This window comes from Sus scrofa, chromosome 1 (assembly GCF_000003025.6).
Source record: "Sus scrofa isolate TJ Tabasco breed Duroc chromosome 1, Sscrofa11.1, whole genome shotgun sequence".
Taxonomy (NCBI): Eukaryota; Metazoa; Chordata; class Mammalia; order Artiodactyla; family Suidae; genus Sus; species Sus scrofa.
The window spans coordinates 229,238,178-229,265,856 of NC_010443.5; the positions used below are offsets into that span (position 1 = coordinate 229,238,178).

The following is a 27,679-nucleotide window of genomic DNA, read 5'->3' on the forward strand; positions in this document are numbered from 1 at the left end:
CCTGGTCAAATGAAACATAATCTTCCAATAAATAATCCACTAGTTTTAGTGCTAGTTCTTAGATACTGAAACATGCACCTAGCGCTTAGAAATATTCATACGGTAGGCTAAGTAAGTGTACTTCCTCAAAAATGTAGCACAACTGTCAGCCAAAATGTTAGGTGAATGAAGCAATTAATCCATTGTAAAAAATAATGACATGTATTTACTGCATGCAGACATAATTATTGATAATAATGGGGCTCTAGGAGGAATGGTAGTAGACTGAGTAAATCACAGGTATCTCCAAGTGTTTCTAAATGTTTGCCTATTTACTTCTCATTGCAAAATAAGCCCTTTTATCTTTGATAGTGTTGGTAAAGAACATTGGTGTCTGGAGTGGTATGCTTATGGAGACTGAATCCTGTCCCCTATTATTCACATACCAAAATATATGCAGTTTTGATCTTCTGTGGTCAATTTAGCCCCACCTCCATCAGTGCCAAGTTTTTTTTTTTTTTTAGAAAATACTAGACATTCCTAAAATGTATTGATGCTTTAGAAAATTGCTTTCATCGCCAACAATGAACACACACGCCACTCAGGCCCTCACATATGCATCCATCATTTGACAGGGTCTTGTTCAATTGTGTCTTAAGAACCAGGAATGAAAATAACAGTGGCTCTCCTACAAGGCCGGCAGCTTCTCTTAAAGTGAAAAAAGAAACTCTAAGCATCTCATCCATGTAATTTGTGACCATTAGAAAGATTGGTGGATGCTCTTTCGTTTAATCCCTTTGGACTAACCACATGGTCCATCTGGAGCATAAAAGCGCTAAGCCTCCACAACAGAGACTGCACAGAGGAGCAGTTTCGAGGCACTTTGTCCATTCAGAGGTGCTAATAAGGAAAAATGCCGAATTACTGTGATTACTCCATGACTTGAAAATAGCTTATCACCTGCCAATATGAATTCAGGCCCCTGGAAGTCTGTGAGATGGCGGAAAGAGGGATGGCCTTGAAGACTGGAACTTTTTAGTGTCTGAGAAAGGGGTCTCAGCAGAGTGCAAATCAGCCAGCCTTATGAAATGGAGCTCTTTTCTAAGAGAGCCCTGCAAACTAGTCCCATGCCATGGAAAAGGAAAATAGAAGAGTGTTCACAGAACACTCAGTCCCATAAAACTGAAAAGGAGGGAAGACATAGGCAGCGCTTATCCCAAAGAATCGTACTAGACAGTCTGCCAATTGAAGGTATTTCATGGTGGGGCCCAGCTCTCCCCAAATTCGGCAGATAATTGTCAGCAGCCTGCTTTCTACTTTATGTGTTATTGTGTCGACTTAATCACACTGCGAAATCCCTCTTGCTTTCAGACCTAAGTGCCACTGGAATGCTGTTAGAGCAGTCACATGAGATTCATTAGGAAGAAGAGCTTGGCTCTGTAGAGACTGGGTATTTGGCTGTTCTGGGGGATCTTTTCTCTGTCATCACAAAGCTCCTGTGTTAAGGCCATTGTGGGTTCTCCAGCATCGCCAGCACCTCCTGTCTCAGAGGTGGCTTGGCTCCTTGGCAGGTGCCAAGTGTTTACTTTTTATTATGCTAATGGGTTCATTTCCCCATGAATTGTTTAGATTAAGTATTACCACAGCCTGAGTTCTCTTTTATGGCCAACTTTTCACTTTATTTACTGCAGCAGCATCAAAACAACCAGGATTTGTTTATTGACCTTTGTTCTCTTTGGGACCTGCTACAAGGAGAAAGGGTTCTTGAAAATTAGAAGAGTATTAACTTTTTGCTCAGTAACTCATCAGCCACCCTTACAAAATCTATATATGTGCTTGTAGGTGCATTCACACACACACACACACACACACACACACACCACGCACCTGGGGGAGCCCCATACACACAGCATTGTCTATGTTGTCTAATATTGTCTCACATCACGTTGGAGAGGGGAGAGATTAACTGTTCTGGAGACCTGGACATGTGCCCTTCATTGATTGGTGGGGGAGCAAATAACATTAAAATTTCCTAATCACTGCTTTCTCTAGATCTGTGTGTTGTGCTCACAGTGCTGCTTCTAGCTTTCTTTCATCTTTCTCCCAATTCCTAGCCCTTACCTCAACCTAGTGCATTTAAATAATCTTGAAAAGCTGTCACTTTGGGGGAATGTGCTCAGAGAGTCTCTCCCTTCTTCTTGTCCACCCCATCCCCATACAACACACATGCACATGCTGGGTTCCCAGTGCTGTGTTTCTCTACACTGGAAAAAATATTTCCCTGCTTATTCTTTTTTTTTTTTTTTTTTTTTTGCTTTTTAGGGCCGCACCTGTGCCATATGGAAGTTCCCGGGCTAGGGGTCAAATTGGAGCTGCATCTGCCACCTACCCCACAGCTCACAGCAACACTGGATCCTTAACCCACTGAGTGGAGCCAGGGATCAAATCCATATCCTCATGGATACTTGTCGGGTTTGTTTCTCTGAGCCACAATGGGAACTCCCTCCCTTCTTATTCTAAAGAACCTGCCCAGTATTATTCAAAAAGTTCATGCTGACAAGAGTTGTTGTGACCTCACCTGTTGCAGATGACGACATATGTGGATTACGGATTTGTATCTTTCTTAGTCACAGCCATAGTTTAAAGTGTATCTCCTGTGAACTCCATTCTACTGGAGAAACACTCTAAGATGTAGGTTTTTTTTTTTTTCACTTTGATCTCTTAAATTTTTTAAAAATTATTTTTGAAATTAAAGTATAGTTGCTTTACAATGTTGTACCAATTTTATAAGATGTAGTTTTGATCTTCAATGAACATGAAGCCTGAGGCTAGTGGTCAGTGACTCTGGAGTTAATTCTCAAGTTACCACTATTAGCTGCTAGCTTTAGTCAAGTGCTAAAATGTCTAGGTTTCAGTTATTTTATCTGTACAAATTGGGGAGAGGGGTGGAAACTAGACAAGATCAAGGGGCCTAAATTCACGATTGGGTGGGCCAGCGGGGGACTCAAGCCCGGGAGGGGGTAAACCCAACTAGAGGAGCTATTTGCTGCCCAGACCCTGTCCAATGATGCAGGCAGGATTGAAGTAATCAGACTTTCATAAGAAACCTTTTAATTTCTTTAGACACAGTAGGGGTCAGCGCAGTGCTAGCTAACCACACATTTTAACAGCATCGGAACTACTGGCAGCCCAAGGTCTTCTGGCCCTACTGTGTATGATGTTTGCAGGCATCCAACAAACCAAGTGTGGAGAAGAGTGTATGGACCCCGAGGAAGTTGGTCCCTGAATCCCTCAGACCGTCAAATGATTATGAACTGTGGTCATCACTCACTCAACACTGTTTCATCAAGTCCAAGTGTTAGTGATGAAAATCAGGATGGGATTGCTGACTTTTGAGAATGAGGAAGGGCTTAGAAGGAACATTAAAGGAAATAAAACTCCATTTTTAGCTGTGCACAGTGCTTTTGGCTGGTGGTATACACAAGGAAGAGGAAGTGGATTTCTGTATAGTCTACCACACAACTCTGGAGACTCATCAAAACCCCACATGGTGGCAAGAAATAAAAACACCAGCAATACAGAGAAAGGAGCAATCAAAACATACCCGATAGTCCACAGAAGTCATCAAACAACACAGGCAAGAAAGTGTGTCGCCATGAATAAGGCACTGAACACAGCAAAACCCTCAGATCAAGGGAATCATTTTTGAAGAAAACTATTTCCAAAAATCTGTAAAGTTTTAAAAAGGTAGAAGAGTTCCCATCATGGCTCAGTAAGTTAAGAACCCAACTTGTCTCTGTGAGGATATGGGTTTAATCACTGGCCTTGTTCAGTCTCTGGCATTGCCTCAAGCTGCAGCATCTGCAGGTCCCAGACGCAGCTCGGATCCTGCATTGCTGTGGCTGTGGCATAGACCACAGCTGCAGCTCTGATTTGACCCCTAGCCCGGGAACTTCCATATGCCACAGGTGTGGCTGTGAAAAGAAAAAAAATAAATAAAAAGGTAGAGTAAGAGGCAAAGGCTCCAAACCTAGGGCAAAAGATGGATTCTCTGGCTGGTGCCTCCTGATTAATGAGTAGAAAGTGATCCAGTTGCTATAGCAACTTGAAGATAAACAGAAGAAAACATCACTTCTTTAAAATATTTCTGATGATGAATAGGCAGAGTCTTTCAAAATATCTTCTTAAAAATGTAAGAGGCTCTTTTTTTTTTTTTTTTTTTTTTCCTTTAAGAGCCTATCACGCAGGATGGTTCTTAGATTTTTTTTCCCCTAGATAACAGGACTTGTTTACAAAAGCTCTCATTTGCTTACACAAACGAGCAATTTGGGCAAAAGCAATGACCAGAAAATATGTCTGTTGGAGAATAAATTTTGTTTCACAGCAGTTTTGTTTCTGTTTAGGCATCAAGGGAGATAAACGTATGTTGTCTTGGTTTTCCTTTTTTCTAACAATATAGTCAGTTGGAGAGTTTCCCTGGATGCTGAGATTGTGAAATGCACCTCAACAGAGTCAGGAAATGAAAGGTTATGCTTTCTGTAACCTTCTCTTGTCTGAATGGAGCAGTAATAAAACATATGGTTTTGGTGGGACTGCACACTCAGTCCCTTTGCCTTCTCCAGCTTGGCTCCTGTACTCTGGGACACTTATTTCAGGATCCAAAAGATTGCTCTGTTTTGCTCTAGGCAGTTTAACTTTGGCAGAGTATCCTGAGTAGATTGCAGATTCCAAGCAAAGTCTTGAAATGAAAATTGCAATGATGAAATATCCTGGGGACCCCTCCTGGAGGGGTACAGAGGGCTCTTAGTCGAAAGATTTGGGAAAACTGTTGGTGCAAAGTCCAGATGAAGTGTCCCAAGGATGTGGCCTGGCCAGACATTCTTCAGATGACAATGCGATATCAGTGGTTTTGAATAGCACAGTAAGGCTGCATAACACAGTCTTTTAGAGTGGGTGTAGGAATATTTTTAAGCAAGGATATGTCATCTTAAATAGAGGCAGTGTGGAAGAGATAGAGAAATTACGGGGAATTGATAGGAACGGAAGTTGCCAAATCTGCATTTGTTCTGTATGACCTTGGACAAGTGACTTAAGGTCACTGGGGTTCAGTTTACTCATCCTTAAAATGAGGTGGGGTGGACCACCTTCTATTCAGCCAACAATCAATCACTGAAGGTGCTTCAATCAAGCACCTTCTACATGCTATCATCTCCCACCTGTATCCTCAGTAATCCCTACTCCTGACTGTATAGCTTCAAACACAGTACCATGCAGCTGCTCAAGCCCCAATTCCAGGAAACTTTTATTTCTCCCTATCCCTCTGGGCTTTGTTAGAAAGCCCTTGCCCCACAATTCAAAACCAAGTGGGCATTAAGATGGGGGAGGGGGAAGGCCAGAAAGAAAAAGATCACAGTATCAACTTAAGGCTAAAGTGGAGAAAGTAAGTTAGATGTCCAGAAAGTAGGCTCCTTAATCCCCCTCCCCATTAAAATTCCCATCTCACTCAAGCACACTGAGTCCCCTCTCCCTCACCAATCACATACAACAAAGCATTTCTCTTCCCCTTAAAAATAAGTTGGTGAATTAGAAAGAACTAGTAACTATTTTTGAATTTTTTTTTTTTGTCTTTTTGCCTTTTCTAGGGCTGCTCCCTCGGCATATGGAGGTTCCCAGACTAGGGGTCTAATTGGAGCTGTAGCCACCGGCCTACTCCAGAGCCACGTGGGATCTGAGACATGTCTGTGACCTACACCACAATTCATGGCAACACTGGATCCTTAACCCACTGAGCAAGGCCAGGGATCCAACCTGAAACCTCATTGTTCCTAGTCAGACTCGTTAACCACTGTGCCACAACAGGAACTTTGTATTTTTCCAGTATTTTTAAGAGCAAGACACAAACACAGAGAAAAATGGTGCTCCCTGAACACTTACCACATCACTGAGCTAGTTTCCAAGAGCTGCTATGACAAAATACTACCAGCTGAGCTGGTGGAAAACAAGAGAACTGTGTCTTTCTCACAGTTCTGGAAGTCTGGAGTCCAAAATCAACGAGTCAGCGTGACTGATTCCTTCTGTAGGATCTGAGCAAGGCTCCTTCCTCACCTCTTCCTAGCTTCTGGTGGTTGCTAGAAATCCTTGGCTTCCAGCTACATCACTCCCCTCTCTACATCCCTCCAATCACATAACCACCTTCCTTCTGTGTCAGCATGTCTGTCTTCATATGGCCTTCTTATATAGACCTGAGTCATTGGATTAATGACCCACCCTAATCCAACAAGAACTTTGTCACATCTTCAAAGAACCTATTTCCAAGTAAGGCCGCATTCATAGGTACCAAGCCTTAGGACTTGAACATATTGTTTTGGGGGACATAATTCAACCCAGAGCCATCACCAAGTCATTTCCACTACCTAAACATTTTTCATTCTGCCCATTTCAACCATCTCCACGACTACACTTCAGGCCATGGACATAGTTTCACCTGGATACTGCAATAGCTTCCAAATGGTCTCCCTAATTTGTAGTCTTTCTCTACTCTTATTCTTGAAATTCATTTCCTACATTGCAATTATGGTGTTCTTTCTAAAATTTGAAACTTGGAGTGACAACTGCCTACAAATCTAAAATGATTTCCCACGGCTCTGGGTAAACTCTGTATTCCCAAGCATAACGGAAAAGCTTCCTTGTGGTACAGCCACTTACTTCCTCCGTTTTTCCAACATCGACCCTTTAGCTACTTCAAATTCTTTCCAATCCACCTTTGTATTTTTCCAATTCTTTTAAAACTTGTAAAGATTTTTGTTGTTTGTTTGGGGTGTTTTTGTTTTTTTGCCACACCTGAAGCATGTAGAAATCCCCAGGCCAGAGACTGAATTTGCTTTATAGTTGTGACCTGTACCATAGCTTCAGCAACACCAGATCCTCAACCCACTGCACGACAAGGGAACTTCCAAAAAACCTGTATGTTTTTAAGGCAAGGACATCCATACTATATTCTGACAAGATTCTATCACTCTCTCTATTGTTTCTTCAACAGGAATCTCATGAGCCCTTTCATGAAAAATTTATTTTAGGAGCTCCTGCTATGGCACAAGGGGATTGGCAGCATCTCTGCAGCATTGCCAAAGGTCTCGGCTGCAGCTCAGATCTGATCCCTGGCCCCAAGAATGCCATATGATGGGGTGGCGGAGAAAAAAGTTATTTTATTGAAGTAAAGTTGATTTACAACAATGAGTTCATTTCTGCTATACAGTCAAGTGATTGTTGCACACACACCCTCTCAAACACATATAAATATATATATATTCTTTTTCACATTTTTTCCAATATGGTTTATCTCAAGATATTGAATATAGTTCTCTGTGCCATAGAGTAGGACTTTGTTGTTCATCCATTCTGTATATAATAGTTCACATCTGCTAATTCCAAACTCCAGATTCATCCCTCCTCTTCAACAGCCCCATCCTGGCAAACACAAGTCTATTTCCATGAGCCCTTTTACTAATGGAATCATCTCAAAATATTTAGCTCTTTCCATCTCCAGGCCTTTACACATAAAAAGGTTTTCACCTCTGCCTCTCTTTCTCTCCCTCAAACTCATTTTTTGGGTCTCATCTAAGCCTTCATTTCCTCAAGAAACCTCCCTCCACAACCCCTCAACACATGCTCTATTTCCTTCTTTGTGAATTTTTCGCAATTCCGTTAGTAACACTGATCACAGAGCATTCATTGCAAAATCTTCTCACTTACTGCATTACCCCATAGACCTTGAGCTCCATACTGTACTAGAAATTAGTCATCACTGTAGCCCTAGCCTATAGTAGAACTCAAAATATATTAGTAGAAGGAATAAATTGATGCTGGGCATAACACTGAGCACTAGGTTTGCTCAGATGAGTAAGATATACCCCCTGACTATGGCAGATCTGTAGCAATTCACAATACCCAATCGCTTAAGAGTAGCAGCATCGATACAAAGTTCATTGAAAACTCAGAGGAAAAGACTCATTCTTTTAGAAGAACTAGAGTACTCAAAAGAAACAAATAAAAATACTTTTACTCTTATGACATTTAAGCTGGGCCTTGAGCCTAAGTTTCCTTCTGGTTCTTTTATTTTATGATTCCAAGTCTTTCATTAAAATTTCAAAGAACTTCCTGCCACTGTTTTAGTGTCTTTCTGAAATGACTTATGTCCTTTCATCCACTATATTTTCACATCTTCTTCTCAGGGTATTTTCTTTCTCCTTATTTGTTAAGTTTCTTTATTCTTCTTCACAGTCTAAAGATGGTTTGTTTTCTTGGTTATTATACAATCTCACTATGATGGATCTTCTTGAAGATTAAAAATATAATAATATATGTGTATGCTGTTTCTTGGGACTGATTAGTATCTTTTAACAATTCTGGAAAATTCCCAGGTACTCTCTTCTCTTTGAGTATTGCCTCTTTCCCTCTCTATTATTTCTTTTTGGAACTTTGACATATGTAAGCTCTTCTCATTTTAATCTCTTTATCTCTTACTACTCTTTCCAGTTGTCTATTTTTTGATGTTTCTGGATTGAAATTTTGATCCTTATATCTATATAGGTCCATATATCTATCTGTGAGTTAACTAATTTTCTTTCTCTTATGTCTAATCTACTATTTAATCAATCTACTGAGTTTTAAATTTGAATTTTTATGTCCCTCACTCATAGAGGTTACATTTGATTCTTTTCAAACTGGTTACTTCTCTATTTTCAAAATGCTCTTTTCTTTCTTTAAAAATATTAAGATTTTTTGTTTTTACATTCTGTGTCTTATAATTTCAAGATTGGTAGTCTCTGTGGCTCTGATTCTGCTGTCTGTTATTTCTGCTGACTTTTACTCAGAGCACCCAATTTCTTTATGGATTATGGCTTTAAATTGTGATCATTTTCCTTGAATGTGATAATATATGCTGAGATCTGTGTTAAGACTACATTTCTCTAGAGAGGATTAGTGTTTGCTTCTACCTATTGCCTTGGGTTATTGTTTACCCAATGTTACTTAAAATTGAGTTTTCCTCTTGAGGTATTCCAGAATACACATACAACATGAATTCTGATTTAAAAACCTACCTGAGAGCCAGTGTGTGATTACAAAGTCTCAGAGGAGATTTGTTGTTATTATTGCTGTTGTCTTAATCTACTCAGTGCTAAAGCTAAGATTTAGATGGTTTTTTTTTTTCCTTGCTGTCCTCTTCTCCTGACAAGTTTATGTTTAATTCATTCATCCTTACACTGAAATTGTAGTCCTTGGGTTCCCATTTCAGTCTTGTATTTTATCTGGCAACCCTAACTATAATAAGAATGCTCTGAATTTCTCCATCTCCCCCCCCCAAAAAAAAGATATAAGCCTAATTAAGTGGGAGGGAGAATAAGAATCATAACGGGGTTTCTTTCAAGCTCTAAACAAATATTTCTGTGGTGCACTAAATTAAAGGTTTTTAAAATCTATTTTACATTTTGCCACATCATGATTTCTTCCCTAATTACCTTTGTTAATTGCTGCCCCCCTCATCAGATTGCCAGTCCCTTGAGAGCAGGGTTTGCCTTTCTTATCTGCATATACTCCTTCCAATATCTAAAGCAGTATACAGACTGCTTTCAGTTAGGTGTTTGCTTATTGCTTTGAAGTCATTTCACTGCCTAGTGCTCCTCCTTTTCTGTCCACCCAGGTGCTCAAGCTGGAATCAGGGGGTCACCCTACCTCCTGACTTCCCACAATTTATCATGCCTTCTCAATTTTATTTTTTAATTTCCCTCAAATCTGATTTTCCTTCATTACTGCAGCCGCCATCTCCGTTTATCCCTAATCATTTTTCCTCTAGTATTAAAAAAAATTTTTTTTCTCTAGTATGTTTCTTAAAAGAGTGTTTCTCGAATGGGTTACATAGACTTATAGGTTTGCACAATTTAATAACGGTAATCATGCCCACAGTTAAATAAATTATTTTCTAATAAAGCTTCTCATGGCTTTCCATTACCCAGATTAAAATGCAAACCTCTTCCCTTGGCCTCTAAGCCCATATTTGATCTGCTCTGGCCCTTGACCCTGGCCTCATCTGATTTCTTCCTTTCTTTTTTTTCGCTTCAGCCCCACTGGACTTCTTGATGTTTCTTGAACAGATCAAGCTTTCCCAGTCTTTGTCTGAAGCATACTGCCCTCAGAACTTCACATGGCTAACCCCTCATTATCATTCTGATCTCTATTCCAATATAAATTTTTGAAAGGCTCTCTCCCAACTAGCCTTTCTAAGTTAAGGTCTCCCTTCTCCACTCTAGTCTCATCACTTCCAGCCCTTTATGTGAACTCAAGTACTTATTTATGTTTTTCTTCTTTATTCAGTGCATATTTCTGTAGCATCTGCTATGTGCTATGCAATACTCTTGCTATTGAGGTACAGAAAAACAAAACAAAACAAAACAAATCTGTCTTCATGAAGCCTGCATTTTAGTGGCTGGCTCATACATTCATTGAAGACTTACATCTTATTTACATTCTGATAATTATCTAATTTTCTTTTATTGTCTGTCTTCCTCTTCAAACGTAAGCTCTGGAATGAATGAATAAGTGAATTACATATGGCTGTGGCAAGTGACCCTTAGAGGAACTTAGCTGTGTGTATGCAGCCATCACGTCCACCTGCTAGTTAGTTTAGAGAAGGATGGAAACCCATAAACAGCTTGCCTATTATGATATTCCATTGTTGGAATCAGAAGACTTGGTAAAGACTAGAGTCCAACAGAGAACTGAGCCCTCGTTAGCCAACATTTGTAGACAATGATTTAGATTATTTATTCATGTCTCTTCCACTACTGTGTCCCTCCAGGGGGTTGTGCCCCATTGTCAGCTGCACCATTTGCATCACTGCCAATTCAAATATTTATTCATCGTCCTTGGACACGAGTGGGGACAAATGATTGAAAATCAACAATTCCCCTAACCAAATACTTTGTATTCTGGCACCACTGAACCTTCCAGAAGAACCTTCTGCTTTGGCAAAGCTGTCAGAGGGTCCATTTCATTTTTGAACATTAATTACTTGAAGCAATTCTAAGTACAAAGCATATTTGGATTATGCACTTTCTAGTGCCATTTGCGGCTTATAATTAGTTGCACTCTTTGGGCATATAAATTTCAACCCAGTTCATTTTCCTTGGGTAGACTGAAGACTATCAGTGACTCTCCTACAAATTTCTACAGCATTTTGAAGTAACTAAGTCCATATTTACTCTGAGAGAATATGTATTATTGACAATGTGCTTAATTATCTCCCCCAAACAATTTAAGTATTGATTGCTTGCAATGCTGTCTCTCTCCTCAGAGGGAGCAGTAGTGCATCTCAGTAGGGGGTGGCAATTCTGCTGATGCCATAACAAGGCTGCAGGTGCTCATAAAAGGATTGTTCAATAATGGTTGGCCCAAGTCACAGCTCTAGTCTACTTAGAGAGTCTGAGGCAGAGCCAAGCACAACCCCATTCCCCATTTCCTAATCATCTGTCTCCTTTACAGAATCCTATCAGAAAAACAATTCATGTTAAAAGCGAATTTTTTAAAAGGAGTTTGTACAAACATCTGCCACTGCTGCAACCACATCCCATAGAAGGACGTCAGTCTTGTCCCAGTGATGCAGAATGAGGGAATGCTGAGAAACAAAAGGGAAAGAGGAGAAAACACAAGTGGGCAGGAAAGGGACAGAAAAATGAAGAGCAGAACCAAAAGGCCAGGTCCCCTGGGGGAAATCTGGGGGAATGTTTCCAAACACGTGGCCCAAATGACCCCTGGAACTCATAACCTGAGCACTTCTTTTCTGCCCTTTAGAGAATTTTTGGTTCCAATTAATTCTGTAACACACTTGTACTAGGAAAATACAGAAACATATGTCCAGAAACATACATAAAATCACAGATAACTACTATTAACATTTTAGCTTTTCTTCTGCTTTTTGATAAATGTGTATCTAGCTAGCTATATGGTTAGATAGATAGACAGATAGAAAGAAAGATAGAGATAGACAGACTTATTATATAAATACCTAGATATGGGTTATCACCCCTTTTCACCTAGGCTGTCATGAAAATATTTCCATGTCTTTAAATACTCTTGCAAAACACAGGGTTTTTTTTGTTGTTTTTCAGGTTTTGTTTTGTTTTTTTTTGTTTGTTTGTTTGTTTTTTTTGTGTGTGTGTGTGCTTTTTAGGGCTGCACCAGTGGCATATGGAGTTCCCAGGCTAGGGGTCTAATCAGAGCTGCAGCTGCTGGCCTACACCACAGCAACGCCAGATCCAAGCCTTGTCTGCAACCTACACCATAGCTCATGGCAACGTCAAATCTGTAACCCACTGAGCAAGGCCAGGTATTGAATCTGCAACTTCATGGTTCCTAGTCAGATTCTTTTCTGATCACCATGATGAAAACTCCAAGAAACACAAGTTTAATGGCTGTGTCCTAGCCATTTTTTTTTATTCACCTATTCCCAACAGATGAACTTTTAGGCTGTCTTTCACAGGGACACAATCATTGGTTATTTTCATCTAGAAAGTTTGTTCTGTAAACACCTTTATGTACTACAGCTATAGAGGGCGGTGAAAGGTGGAGACAGTAGAATCTAATCCTATCATTTAAACAAGTTCATTCATATTTATATTTTCAACTTTTCTCCCACCCAGAAAGTACTAGGTCAACAAGTTAATTAGAAGTATACAGTCTGTTTATAAATAAGGGCTGGAAGCCAAGTGCAGGAAGTCCTTATATAAATGCAGATGAGTGAACCCATCAGAGAGACATTCTTTCCAACTATAACTTTAAGGAACCAAAATATAAAGCATATTTTTAGAAGTTTATGATATTAATTCATTAGCTCAGATGTGGCTTTTGGTGAGGCGTGGCCTGAGTTAGTGGTCTCCAAAGAAGTATGCAAGACAATTCACTGGGCTGCAGAAAAACAGAGCAGTTATATTCAAAATCATTTTTACATTATCCTCTAAAATTTTATTCTTTAACATGCCTTTCCAATATATGTAAAATATTCATGCAGCACCAGTACATGCAAATCATTTACAAGCATACATAGATACATTGCAGGCACTTGCTAATATTTTAAACCATATTTCAAAAAATATGGAGATCATTGTTTTTGACTTCTGTAGTTATGGAACTTGGACTACTATTGGAGTTAGATACCTATAAAGTAAGGGCAGAGCCTCAGTTTTGTCTAATGCTTTGCCTGAGTGTGGAAGGCATTGGAAAGGCAAATAAAGCCTCAAGTTTAGTCAAGCCTGGAATATAGGTGATTGGACCTGGGAAGGTGGCTCAGCTAAAAGGTCAAGAACATCTGGGAAAAGCAAGCATCTAGGGCATGTTGAATTACAGTGAGCTGGGTGCTGTTTTATGGCACATTTAGGATGAAGCCTAAGAGGTCAAGGCAGAAGGACCCTAATGAGTCTAGGAGACCTGGGAAGAGAATGAGGTAGCTGAGAGCTTAGGAGTCTCCCAAGGCTGCAAGTTTAATATGCCCATTAGCCTGAGATCCTAGGTGCTAACTTATTAGTCTTTGCAGTAATAGGACAGGGAACAGAAAGATTTCAATAGGCAATGCTAGAGGGAGGGCTGGCTAGCATGGGGTATGGAGAAAAGTCCTAGAAGTCTGAAAATGAATTTTGAGAGAAATGGCCAAAGGTAAGGTAGGAACACCTTGACATTAACTTTTCCACACAGTTTTGCAGAGTCCACCCTGCCTCAATAATATATAACGAATCCTGGCTAGTTCTGGCATATCTAGATAGGATATGATAAAGGGCTGTTCTTAAGACGCTGAGTTTCTTCTGTCTCTCTCAAATGAAAAATAAACACATAATAATAAAAATAAATTTAGAAAAAGCAAATTAGGGTCATTTTAGCTTGAACAGATTTCTAATTATGTGGCTCAAAGTTTATATAAACTATAAAAATAAATTCTTTTTCTCTGGACTTTTTTTTATTGTGGTTAAAATATATTACTTTTGCAAATTTTACAAAATTTTTAAAAAAATGATTGGAGTGTAGCTGACTTTTAATGTTGTATTAGTTTCAGGAATACAGCAAAGTGAATCAGTTATACATATACATATATCCATTCTTTTTCAGATTTTTTTCCCAAATAGGTTATTACAGAATATTGAGTAGAATTCTCTGTGCTAAAAGGTGGGTCCTTGTTGCTTATCTCTCTTATATATAGTAGCATGTATATGTCTCTGGACATTTTTTAATGTTCAGTTCCATCTCAAATTTAAAATGTCCCTTTACTAATATAGCTTGTAAGATGTACCTAACTCCTAAGGTGGCACTGATCAACCCATATTCAATGGTGAAGGCTACAGGTATTACCGAGAACAAAATAAAATAGCAGAGAACATACATTGACCACTGAAGGTGACAGTGACAGCAAGAGCCTATATCTCCATAAGGACAGTGCAGGTGTGGTGAATCCAGCCCTGCTGGTCACCAAGGTAACCATGGAAATGCGACACAGAGGATCAGGAGGCTCTTTCCAGACAGAGCAGACATTGTAGTCTTGCCTGCCCCACCCCATAAAAACGAGACAATGATAAAGTGAATTTTCTCAAGGCAGGAAGGCTGTATCCCTGTCATGACAAGGCATCTACTCACACATTCTTCTTAGCTGGGATGTGAGCAGCTGAAAGCCAGTGGCTGTTTCTGAAGGCTTTTTTCCAAACATGTAAGGCTCTCTCTTTGAATTCTGTCTGAACTTGCTCTATCCCTCCTCAAAATATGCTCTCTCAGCTCAAAAGTTTGACAAGATCAAATAACCAGAGCAATGTAAATATCTGAGTTTGGATGACACCTTCCAAGACAGTTAACAATTCTAGCTTGTTTAGACTCTTCAACCCCTACCACTCCCACCCCAACACACATACACACACATGTTAGAAGCCAGGAAATTCATCTTTCTCCTTAAACTCTCCTTCCCATCCAAATGCCAACTTGACTTAGAGTCAACTTCTAGGTTTCGGATTGCTACCTTTCCTTAATCCCATAGCAGCTGCCTCTCAGTGGTCAAGCTAAATCCATTTAGCTTATGTCTGACTCATGGATCTTCTGGGGTAGAAAATTTTTTTCTAAATAGTTCTTATGCTTTAGAACAACTGGTAATGATGAGCAAGACTAATGGGCATTCATAAGCTGTAATGAGACAGAGTTCCTGTGCTATGCATTATTCATTTATGCAAACCGTTGTAAAGGTACCAAATTCACTGTGAAACTGGGCTGGCAAAGTCCCTGGACTTGAGATTACAGTGGTCTGCACATTTCTGAGGCTTGGTTCTGTTTCACATTTTCATCAGCGACCTGCTTACGGGAGCAGAGAACAAACTCATTAAGTTCCTAGATGGGAGGGATGGCCAGAACATTAGAGAACAGGATTAGAATTTCCTCAGCCCTTGCCAAATTAGCAAAACTGTCAGAGTCAAACATGTGCATCAGGGACAGGCAGGGGAGAGGAAAGCTGCCCAAAAGCAAGCTGAGTAGTAGCCACTTACTTAGGAGCAGAACTGAAAAGAATGTAGATGCAAACACAGACCAGTAGTGGGAAATAAACTTGCCCACTATAACCACTAGGGTTCAGTGGGACCTTCACATCCCTTTAAACTGGATTCAAATCCCCAATCCATGGGCTGCGGAAGTATAAGACCCTCCCCCAAGAATTCTAAGAATTTCAGGGAACTTTTCCTTCTCATGGCACCTCTAGCTTCACATTTCTGATTCCACTTATCTAGCTTGGTTTATGGTTCATTTCACTGTCCTGCTCTAGTTGCCTATAGCAAACCACGTTGACCCAGACATAAAAACTACTTCCTTCCCATGAGCAAACCATGACCTCTAAAAGAAGGGCTGGCTATCTCCTTAGTTGTCTTGGCTCTTGTTTAATCCTTTTGATTAAACCTCCATCCCCAAGTAGCTTAACAAGATATTTTCCTAAATATAGACAGTTCTAGCCTTTAGAGGAACTCTAGGGCCAGCTGTTAGGATAAGAACATTTACACCTGTGTTACTTAACAAACAAAGTCATGAGCCAACTGTGCTATTGCCTGGGGCTGGCAAATTTTTTCTGCACAGTAACAGATAGTAAATACTCTCTCACTCTGTTGCAACTATTCAACTCCTATGCTATAGCATGAAAGGATTCGTACACAATATGCAAACAAAGGCCCTGACTGGGTTTGGCCTCCCAAGTAGGCCATGGTTTGCCAACTGCTGCTAGACTTGGCTTTCGAATCTCTGACTTTTGAGGAGGCTTAGAAACCATCTTATCCTACCCGCTATACACCTGCAGAAATCAGGACAGGAAAGTGGAGTGAAGCTTATGCAAGTTCATGGGACAGCTAAGCCAGGGTCAAAACTTCAAATTAGAAACAGGGAGCTCAGTTCCCAGGCCAGTGCCCTCTCCACTGGATCAGCACTAGGCTAATTCCAGAAGGTTCTGGGGATCCCTTGTTATATGGCAGAACTCTTCTAGAATTTTTTCCATGGCATGTGCATTAGTTGTAGTGTGTTTGTGACACACAGTAGCATCACCCAAGGTGAAAGTTTGACTAAAGACTCAGGTGAGGCTGACTCTACCACCAAGGGGCAGACTCTCTGAAAACAAAAATAAAGCCTAGAGCTGATTAGAGAGGAAAACAAGGCACAAAGTTCAAAGGTCAGAATTTTACTTAGTTTCCTTTTTTCTTTTCACAGCTGCACCTGCAGCATATGGAAGTTCCTGGGCCAGGGGTCGAATCAGAGCTGCAGCTGCAACCCATGCCACAGCCACAGCATCACCAGATCCTTAACCCACTGAGTGAGGCCAGGGGTGGAATCCTCATCCACACAGACACAACGTCATGTCTTTAATCCACCTAGCTGCAATGGGGACTCCATTTTTAGTTTTAAGTAAAGGTGAAGGTGACATTAACATATACCAAGAGGAATGTTTCAAAGAGGAGCAATTGTTTTCTGTCTCCCATTCGAACGAAAAGAACAGGATTAGCCTATGGGTTGGATCATAGAAAGAACTTGGAGGTAACTCTTTTACTCACAAGAGCTGCAGGTCAGTGGAAGTCACAGAATTATCTTCCTAATTGGATCTGGGAGTTGGCATCTTTCAGGGGGAGGTTGGAGGGAGGGAAACAGACTGAGTTAGTGACTCTCAAAACCCTTTCTCTCTCAGTAAGTGCCCTGAAAGCTGTAGGAAAGAATTCTTCTCGGAGCCAACAGGGACACATTGAATCATTGTACTTAATGAGAGCAGGACAATTTCCTTAAGAGGGTGATGAAGTACAGAACACAAAGTGGATACTGTATTGGAAAAAAATAATTGTCCAGACTTCAAAGGAGCCTCCCAGACGACATTCCTTGACATTGGCAAGGATTTGGGTAACACATGAAGGCCAGAAGCTTGCAGCCCCTTCACAACACGTGCGTGGATGTGCTTGATGCCTTTACCTCCATGGCGGCCTGGAGTTTCTTCACGGAGCGTATTCTGGATCAGCAATTTGAAGACCCAGTAGCTCGGGCCTATTCCTCCTTGAAAGTCAGGGCCAAGTTTTTATGAGAACTTTTATTTTACTAGCTTTGATAAAGATAAATCACAGCGTACTTCTTGTTACTAATTAAAAACGGTACAAACTATTCAAATATCATTTCTAGACAGTACATTTCATGAAACAATCCCACAAGTATTTGTCTCAAGCCACAGCATTTTCCAAATCTCAGTTTTGCAAATAGTGAACTCTTGATGTCTATGATTTTTCATTATTATAATTTTTTTCCAGATGATCCAGGAACCTGCACATCATGTGCTACAGGATATTACATGTGAGTCTGGCCTTTTTTTTTTTTTTTTTTTTTTTTTTTTTTTTTTTTTTTGTGGCACTAACTTTTTCTGCAGTTTAAGCATTACTGACTTAATCCTAAATCCAGTGATTAAAGCAAAGAGGCCTTGCAGCCTGAAGCAACTCTCCCCTGTCAGGCTATTAATGAACAATTCTTGGATTTAGCAATAAGAGCCCAGCTGTTTTCTTGCCTCGAAAGGACATCCTCTCTTTCTTGGTCCTGGAAGTCACCCAGCCTGCCACGGGTGTCTAGGAATCTTGCCATGGGTTACCAAGATTTAGACCTTGCTGTTTATGGACAGACTTTAATAATATACCCAACCCCCAAGCAAGTTGTTTGCAAATGTCTGCATGGAGACCTCATCCTTAACAGGAGTCAGACAGTCCAGGATGAAGCCAGGTGTTCTGTGAGCTCTTCATCCTTCCTTGGGTAATGAGGGACCCATATCACTGGGTTAAATGAAATGCAGATAACCATCACCTCCAAAGTTCTTTAAAACAAATCTACAAATCAAAGATGCTATGTCTCCATGTCACCTCCCCTTCCTATTCTAGTCTCTCTTCCAGAGTATGCTAGTGCCTTTCTTGGAAGAAAATCTAAGAAAAGAAGGGAGATGAAAGAAAAAAAAGAAAGCCTTCAGATAAGACAAAGGCTGCCTAATTCCTCCCCATAAACCTAAGAACTGGAGAGTTTTGTGACAAACAGATTCTCACATCTGTTACTCCCCTTCCCTGAAGGTTGTCAGGGACACAGGACTGGTGCTCCTCTCCAGAAGGGAACATTGAGGCTCAGGAGGCAGGGGATCTCTCACGTTGCACCTCGAGTTAGTGGGGGGGCACCTCACCTTTGGTGGGCCCAACTCCTCCTGCCACCCCACAGCCTTTCTCCTCCATCAGAATCCATGGACTCAAAATGCAGTGGTGGGTGGGAAGAGGTTCCGAGGGGTGAAGAGGATAAGAAGGAATGGGAAACCCAACAAGCTGACACCTACAAAAAGTGATCCATTAACCTTGGTGTTACTTAACCTTATTTATTTATTTATTGTCTCTTGTCTTTTCAGGGCCACACCCACTGCACATGGAGGTTCCCAGGCTAGGGGCTAAATCAGAGCTGTAGCTGCCAGCCTACGCCACAGCCACAGCAACATGGGATCTGAGCCACATCTGCGACCTACACCACAGATCACCACAACGCCAGATCCTTAACCCAGTGAGCAAGGCCAGGGATTGAACCTGCATCCTCATGGATGCCAGTCAGATTCATTTCTGCTGAGCCATGATAGGAACTCCAAACTTATGGTTTTAATGCAACTTTTCCAGAACTGCCTAATAGTCCCCACAATGACTGCGTCTCTACATCCCCCTGATCAAATGATTTAAATTACTGCCCCATTTAAACAAAGGCAGGGGATGGAGAAGAGGCCCCCAGATGGAATACTGTAAGATAGACCAGGTGACATGCCATGAGCAGCCAGTCATGCATCAGCACATTCATAGCTGGCACTTACTCAGCATGTGACACGCACACCAGCCCCAGCAGACATGAACGGCAGAAATGCAAGCATTCCTTGGTGAGTGACATGTGGTCGAGGGTTCATAACATTTCTCTAGGAGCCAAGGAAGGGCTCAGACTCAAGTAAAGAAATAGCGATGGAACGGGTACAGAATTCTCCCTCTGTCACTCTTAAAACTCTGTCCCTCCAGCTTAACTCTACCCCTGCTGCCTTCATTTTGACACCAGAACACACCCCTTCACCTGCACCTACATCCTCTGTCCCTTGAGAGCTGCTTCCTCTGTGAAACTTTGGAGCCAGCCCTGTCACCCTCTCCATTTCATTACAACTCATGAAGGAGCATGTTTCATAGCTCCTTGAGACACAAGGACAATGAAAGAACATGCCCAACATCACAAAGGGTCACACATGAGATATTTTTTTTTTCTAAAAACACATAGTGATAACCCTTTAGAATATATAGTAACTTTGAATACAGCTAATAAAACACTGCATAGTAAATGTTAAGGAAGAAATACTAAGCTTCCTTCCCTCTGTTATTTTTTTCTTGCTGTGAAATTCATCACAGGACAAAGGTCAACTTCATTCCAGTCCTCCCGTCAAATGAACCTGTAACTCAGTGGAATCTGAATTACCAGGTTTTATGTTGCAGAATGGGAATAATAGATGATATATGTAAAACTATATATACATAAAAGCTAAGGCATGGCATTGTTAATATAATGATCTGCTTACAAATATCATGATAATCTACTTGAACTCAACACTGAACTGTTTCAGATCTGGCAGGTGCCATGTGGCAAAAGCACACAAATTGTCAGCTCAAACAGATTCTGAGGAAAATTCTAATCCACCCTTACCTATGTGACTTTGGGCCCTGAGGCTTAGTTCTCCTATATAGAAATTAAAGATAAGTAACTGCTGCCATACGGGGACTGTGCAGAGGTTTAAATGAGCTAATACCTGACACATAATCAGTACTCAATAGATAAATATCAGTACCACTTTCCTTCTTCCTAGCCTCCTCTCTGTGCCCTGATAAAGGGTCCTTGGAGTCCAGAGGGAGGTGATTAATGACCAGGTTTGGAGAGCACACAACAGACCAAGAAGAAGTTTTCTTCCCTGAAACTCAAATATCTACACCTGTTAAAAATAATATATAATGTATGTATAAAATAAGAGTTCCTGCGGTGGTGCAACGGGATTGGCTGTGTCTTGGGAGTGATGGGATGCAGGTTCAATCTCCTGCCAGAACAGTGGGTTAGAGAATCCAGCATTGCTGCAGCTATGGCTTAGATCATAACTGTCTAAGGGATCCGATCCCTGGCCCAGGAACTCCATGTGTCTTAGGGCAGCTAAAAAAAAAAAAAAAAGAAAGAAAAGAAGGAAGGAAGGAAGAAAGAAAAAAAATATATAAATAAGCTATAAGTATATATTGTCATCACAGGGAATATAGCCAATATTTTATAAGAACTATAAACAAAAATAAAAATTGTGTATCATTATGCTATACACCTGAAACATATAACAGTGCACATCAACTACACCCCAATGAAAAAAAATTTAACAGTGTGTAGTATTTGAATGTTGCTAAGAGAGTAGATCTTAAAGGTTCTCCTCACAAGAAAAAAAATTCTGTAACTATGTATGATGGCAGGTGTTAATTCGATTTATCATGGTAATCATTCTGCAATATATACAAATATCAAATCATTATGTCGTATACCTGAAACAAACATACTGTGGTATGTCAATTTATACCTCAAAAAGTTATGGGAAAAAGATTATAATTTTTTTAAAAGATGTGTAGACATATATAAGGAGATTAAATTAGAGTGGTAAAGACAAATATGGCAACATAGCTCATGGAAGAAACTCCGTCCTCTCCCCCAAGGTTCAAACACCACTGTTATAAAACCTGTCCTGAGAAAACCTACAGGGAAGCGTCTGGATGCAAAGCGTGTGAAACCAACTGCGGCAGCTGCGACCAGAATGAGTGTTACTGGTGTGAAGAGGGGTTCTTCCTCTTGGGTAAGCATTGTACAGAGATGGCATTGTACAGAGTGACAACGACGCTCCAGGACTCCGCACAGAAAAAGGGGGAGCTCATCTCAGCAGTTTTAGTCTTCCTGTATCTCTAGTTCAAGGAGCAATTTTATTTTTTAAAATTTTTATTTTTGTCTTTTTAGGGCCATACTCAAGGCATATGGAGTTCCCAGGCTAGGGGTTGAATTGGAGCTATGGCCGCCAGCCTACACCACAGCTGTAGCAATGCCAGATTCAAGCCGCATCTGCAATCTACACCACAACTCAAGGCAACACCAGATGCTTAACCCACTGAGCGAGGCCAAGGATCAAACCCTCGTCCTTAAGGATACTAGCTGGAGGGTTTGTTAACCACTGAGCCATGATGAGCATCCCTATTTTAATTTTTTAATTTTTAATTTTTTGTATTTTTAGAGTCAAACCCCCAGCATATGGAAGTTCCCGGGCTAGGGATTGAATCAGAGCTGTAGCTGCTGGCCTGCACCACAGCCACAGGAACTCGGGATCTGAGCTGCATCTGCAACCTGCACCACAGCTCACAGAGATGCTGTATCCTTAATCCACAGAGTGAGGCCAGGGATTGAACCTACATCCTCATGGATATTAGTTGGGTTCATTACCACTGAGCCACAATCGGAACTCCCAAGGAGGAATTTTAATTTGGTTTGAAAAATCAACATTAGCCAGGACTACTTCCTTTTGCTTTTATTACTGAAGCATAGTTCCTATTTCACTAATTAATATCAAATATCTCCAAGCTGATGGAAAGAAGAGTGAATGGGGAGGGGGGGACACTGAAGAGAAATGCTTCCGAATTGAAGTCACCTCGAATATTTAGACCACAACTCTTTCCTTGAAACTTAAACCATGTTGCATATTCCTTGTATGTAAAAGTTAAACAAGATCTTTGTCTTAGGTTTTGGTCAATTTATTGACTTTGGTTAGAAAAGAAACACACCATGGGTCTTCTACTTTAAGGGAATAGTCCAGGCTCTTGAATGTTTGCGGGAGAGAGAGTAGGGCAGACAGTCAGCCCATGGGGACCTTTATAGGGTCTCTACATAGAGATCATTTTATTTGCAGCTTTTTGAGGATGTAAAGGTCTTTATTCTATGTTCCTAACACTTTGAGCTGATAGTTAATTAAAATTTCCAGTTGAAAAAGGACTTAAAAAGAGTTAGATTTACAAAGATCTATTTCTTAGTCGAAATAAGCTAATGCCATCGTGGTTTATTTAAAAAACTAAAATATAAATGTTCCTTGGACTCCCTTCGGCTTGTTTAGAACTTGCCCTTGCAGAGAGCCTCAGGCTGGGCCAGCTAGGATCCCAGCTTCATGCTTGCTCTCTGTGTTCTCATGTAGGCGGCAGTTGCGTGAAGAACTGTGGCCCCGGCTTCTATGGCAACCCAGAGATGGGAGAATGTGAACCCTGCCACCAAGCCTGCGAAACCTGCACTGGCCTTGGCCACAACCAGTGCAGCAGCTGCCGAGGAGGGTTACAGCTGCTGCATGGGACATGTGTGCGCCCTGCCCGGACCCAGGTGGAAGGCAGCTTCTGGAACGGTAATGTGCCTCCGGAGAGAGCTCGCAGGAGTCTAGCCACCTCCTCTGCTTCCCCCACCCCCAAATCCATTGCTTTACCCAAGAGGTGAAGTCTGATCAGTGAATCAAAAGCTTAAGAGTCCCGGAGCCTCTCTGACGTTCTCTGCGGGAAAGGCCAGGAGGCTGTGGCTGGTGTATGGCCAGGAGGGAAACCACAAAGGGAATTTTACGAGTGGTATGGCTACTTGATTTTCTATCTGGGTGGAGCAGACCACTCCTGAGCGAGTGACAACATTCACAGAAGAAATGACTACCATTTTCTGAAAGATTTCAGAATAGTTTTTATCACATTCTTGTATCTCTTTATCATGATAAAAGAAAACTACCAAAGGGCTAGCTTGTCCAGTTAGACAAGTATGGGAACTTGAGCTGAAATAGCTGATCTTTCTGGCAGGATTTTTAGAACTTGCCATATCATTCAAGCTCGATTTTTAAAAATTGCCCTTTCCAGTTGCAGACGGGGAAAGTGGGGGTCTTGAGTAGGAGCAGGAGGGAGGAAAAGTGAGGGAGCTTGGAATCTAAGAGCAAATGCCTGCATGTATTCCTTCCCACCTGAGTCTTCAGAAATGGACTCCAGACACTGAAGCCTTGGCCACAGGCTTCCTTGCAAGGTAATGACACACTTGCAGTGACCTCTCCATGTCTGAGGTGGTTAAAAAAAACCAAAACCCTCCTCCTGCTGGGAAGATCCGCCTCACACTCCATGCAGAGATGCTCACAAAGACAAGAGGTGCTCTCCGTTTTGATTTTGAGGCAAGGATTTGTTTAAAAGGTCGTTTCAGTGCAAAAGCAATAGCAGCTCAAAGGAGAACTGCTCAGGATGAGTGTTTTAAGAGCTGGAGGGAGGGATAGATCTGGGCAGAAGAAAAGGCTCTTGCTGGGTTTCAGAGAAAGGATGCCCATGGCTGCTGTCTACTATGACAGTGTCCCACGTGTGACCTAACGGAAGAGAACTTGGAGACCTTCACAAGGCCAGCAGCCAAAGGCCACAGAGAACACGGGCCGATTTCAGAGGCATGGCTGGGAAGAAAACCATTCACTCTAGCTTGGGCTCTCTTGCATGAATTATAGCTGAACCAAAATGCTGAAAACGAGTCTGTCCGGCACTCAGGCATTTAAGAGGCAGTACAGGCCAAGAGGAAAATAGTCTGGTGCTGTGCTTCTAGCTTAGAACATCTGTATTTTATCTGGTGTCCAGATGATGAAAAGATGCAGGGAGCCAAGAGTCAGAGTAGACTCGGGCCCCCACATGATTACACATCCCTTTCAACTGGACTACGCACTTTGTGAGCAAACCAGGTCTCGATTGTTCCCTCTGCGTCAGAGCACCACACCCATTCCCCCTGCTTTTTCTACTATCAAAATGTAATGTTTCTGAAGAGAGGAAGGGATCAGTCCATTTGGGGATTTCACACTAACAAGGGATCTAGGAAGCAGATGAGGCTGCTTCTCATGGCTAGACAAAAGCAATAAAGTCAATGACATGGCTGCACTTTTTTGCATCTATGATCTAGGAAATAAGATAGGCACACTATTAACAATGAGAAAAAAAATGGTTTCCTCCCTGAGCGAGGTGAGACCATAATTCAGCTTCCCAGCATAGTTGAGGCACCACTGAATGGAGAGTAAATGGAAAATGTACTCTTCCACAAGACCTTGGGAGTATTTGAGCCAATGCCTACATTTTTCTCCTGACTTCTTCTCCTTAAAAAAAAAACAAAAACAAAAACAAAAACAAAACACTGACGCTGTAACTAGAGAGCAGAGGGTTCCAGAGAACAGGCACTGATTAACTGCACCTTTAAGATGATGCAAAGCAGATTGCAGTCATCCTGGGTCAACTTAGAGGGAGCCCAGGCAAATCACAGTGTGTTTGAAAGAACGTAGCTACCTACGTGGTACCAGTGAGGTGCTGTATTGTTGTTTTACACACAGATTCAGATCCTGGCAGGACAAGTAAGGTGGGACAAACATTAGTCCATTTCTGTACTCACGCCACTGCCAGTGTAGACCTAAGATCATGCTCGCATCCAAAGAATACAAATACATCACATATGTCAGCATGTGTTGGGAAAACAACTTGAAACACAACTTTGACTAGAGTCCACTGAACTCCTTTGCTAATAAGATGACTACTCACAAGGAGAGCAGTGGTAATGAGAGGTCACCACCCTTAGTCAATTGCCAACTGAGCGGGAATGCCTCCTATCCTAGTCTAAGGATGGAGATTTTGCAGCACATCAGACCACAGCTGGCAAGTCCAGCCAAGACCAAGTAATCTCCAAAGCTTCTTCCTGCCACCAAAAAGTTGCTACACAAAAGTATAGATTGTCCCCAATTCCCTGTCCAAGTCAGTAATATATTGTAAAGATTACTTAGTCCAGTGTCCCTTTGTGGCAATAATGGAACTAGTGTTGAAGCGGTTGCGAGCGGCACCTATGGTGCTTCAGGCATCACACAGAGCCACCATTGGTAGAAATACTCAGGTGTGCAGACCACGGGCTTTGAAGGAAGATGATAGCTTCAGCTGCTTTCCTGAAACCATTGTGGGAATGGAAACAGTTTACTCTATGACTGTTAAATCATTTGGATTTTCTTAAGTGGTTTTTCCCCTGGTAGTGCTGGAAAGTCCTAGGAATAACTCCCGTACATTTCCCCAACCTACCTATTTCCATCATTGATTAAAACCATGTTTGTAGCAGGCTCTAATTACATATTTTGATGGTAATCTAATCCACAAAGTGAAGACATGGTAAATTAACTTTTTATCTTTGACCACATCCTAACAATTTATCACTAGCCTGTCTTTTGATCTCAATTCCTATGCTCTGAGAAAGATTGAAATCCCAGAGTCAGTTAAAAGCACTGAAAGCCGTTCATATGTGGGGAAAAAAAAAATTTAAATAAAGTGAGGAAATAAGCTGCTTCATATAGTAACTGAACTTTAGAGAATTTTGAAGATACTGTGAAAATCTGATTTTTAGAAGGACTTTGTAGATGTATACAGTTGCCTTGCTTAACTTACAAATGAAGACATGATTTTTACTTAATTAATCAATCACAACTCAAAGTGCAGAAAATACACATCTCATGGTAACTGGGTAAACTTTTGGCCTAGTGGTATGAAAGAGCCACATGTATCTGCTTATACCAATTGTTCAACATCCAGGAATTTTGTGAATGGATAATTAAACCACTGGCAACTTGAGATCAGCTATGGTGGGAATATTTACACCACAGAAATTGGCAAACATGACAGAGCAAGTGTTTTGTTTTGTTTTGTTTTGCAAAGAGCCGTTTTACCAGTACACCACTGCTTTGACCTCTACCAAACTATTTTAAATCCAAATTAATTAGTAAAACATCTCTCTAGTGGATGTAAGCTTTAAAATTCAGCATACCTGAATTCAAATCCTGGCTCTGTTCTTTACTAGCTCTGGTTCCTTGAGTCTGAGCCTCAGTTTCCTCACCTATAAAATGAGAACATGAAACCATCTCAGACAAGGCCATTTTGAAAATTAAATGAAATAGATATAAAGCCCCCAGCACACAATAAGATGCAATAAAAGTTAATCTATTCTCTAGCCCTTTAACCCAACTGAGTTTTAACACATGAAACACTAATTCACTCTCAGAACTTCCTAAACTCATGAAAGAAAGCAATTTGGGGGCCCAGAAAGTAATACAGGTCTGGGGAAAAGAGCCCCAGAAAGAAGAGCAAAATAATGGTCAGCGGGAATGCCGAACAGCCAAGCTGAGTCCTGCCTTAACCAAGAATGTGTACAAAGATGTTGATAGCAGTTTTATTTATAATTTTAAAAAGAAGGGTATTATCTAAAAATGTAACAAGAGAAAAAATTAATTATCATTCACAAAAAGATGTAAACCATTAAAAATGATGTTTACAAAGAATTTTCATCGCTAGAGATACCTTCAAAAACTATATATAGAACTACCATATGACCCATCAATCCCACTCTTGGGCACATATCCGGACAAAACTTTCCTTGAAAAAGACACATGCACCCACATCTTCAGTGCAGCACTATTCACAATAGCCAAGACATGGAAAAAACCCAATTGTCCATCCACAGATGATTGGGTAAAGAAGATGTGGTATACATACACAATGGACTACTACTCAGCCATTAAAAGAACAAAATAATGCCATTTGCAGCAACATGGATGGAACTAGAGACTCTCATACTGAGTGAAGTAAGTCAGAAAGAGAAAGACAAATACCATATGATATCACTTATATCTGGAATCTAATACACAACACAAGTGAACCTTTCCACAGAAAAGAAAATCATGGACTTGGAGAACAGACTTGTGGTTGCCAAGGGGGAGTGGGAGGGAGTGGGATGGACTGGGAATTTGGGGTTAATAGATGTAAACTGTTGCCTTTGGAATGGATAAGCAATGAGATCCTGCTGTGTAGCACTGGGAACTATGTCTAGTCACTTTTGACGGAGCATGATAATGTGAGAAAAAAGAATGTATACATGTATGTGTAACTGGCTCACCATGCTGTACAGTAGAAAATTGACAGAACACTGTAAACCAGCTATAATGGAAAAAAATAAAAATAATTATATAAAAAAATTTTAAAAAGAACTTTCATGGTTAGAGAAAATACCT

The 27,679-nt window shown here is 40.9% G+C and overlaps 1 protein-coding gene across 3 annotated transcripts in view; it reads left to right on the forward strand.

Annotated features, from left to right (window-relative positions):
- PCSK5 (proprotein convertase subtilisin/kexin type 5) overlaps nucleotides 1-27,679 on the forward strand; it is a 453,468-nt gene that overhangs the window by 383,591 nt on the left and 42,198 nt on the right. For all 3 annotated transcript variants that reach the window (XM_021065005.1, XM_021064998.1, XM_021065011.1), the window contains exons 25-27: nucleotides 17,817-17,859; nucleotides 21,285-21,421; nucleotides 22,799-22,999. In XM_021065005.1, coding sequence (XP_020920664.1) covers nucleotides 17,817-17,859; nucleotides 21,285-21,421; nucleotides 22,799-22,999 — 381 coding nt within the window. The remainder of the gene's footprint in view (nucleotides 1-17,816; nucleotides 17,860-21,284; nucleotides 21,422-22,798; nucleotides 23,000-27,679) is intronic.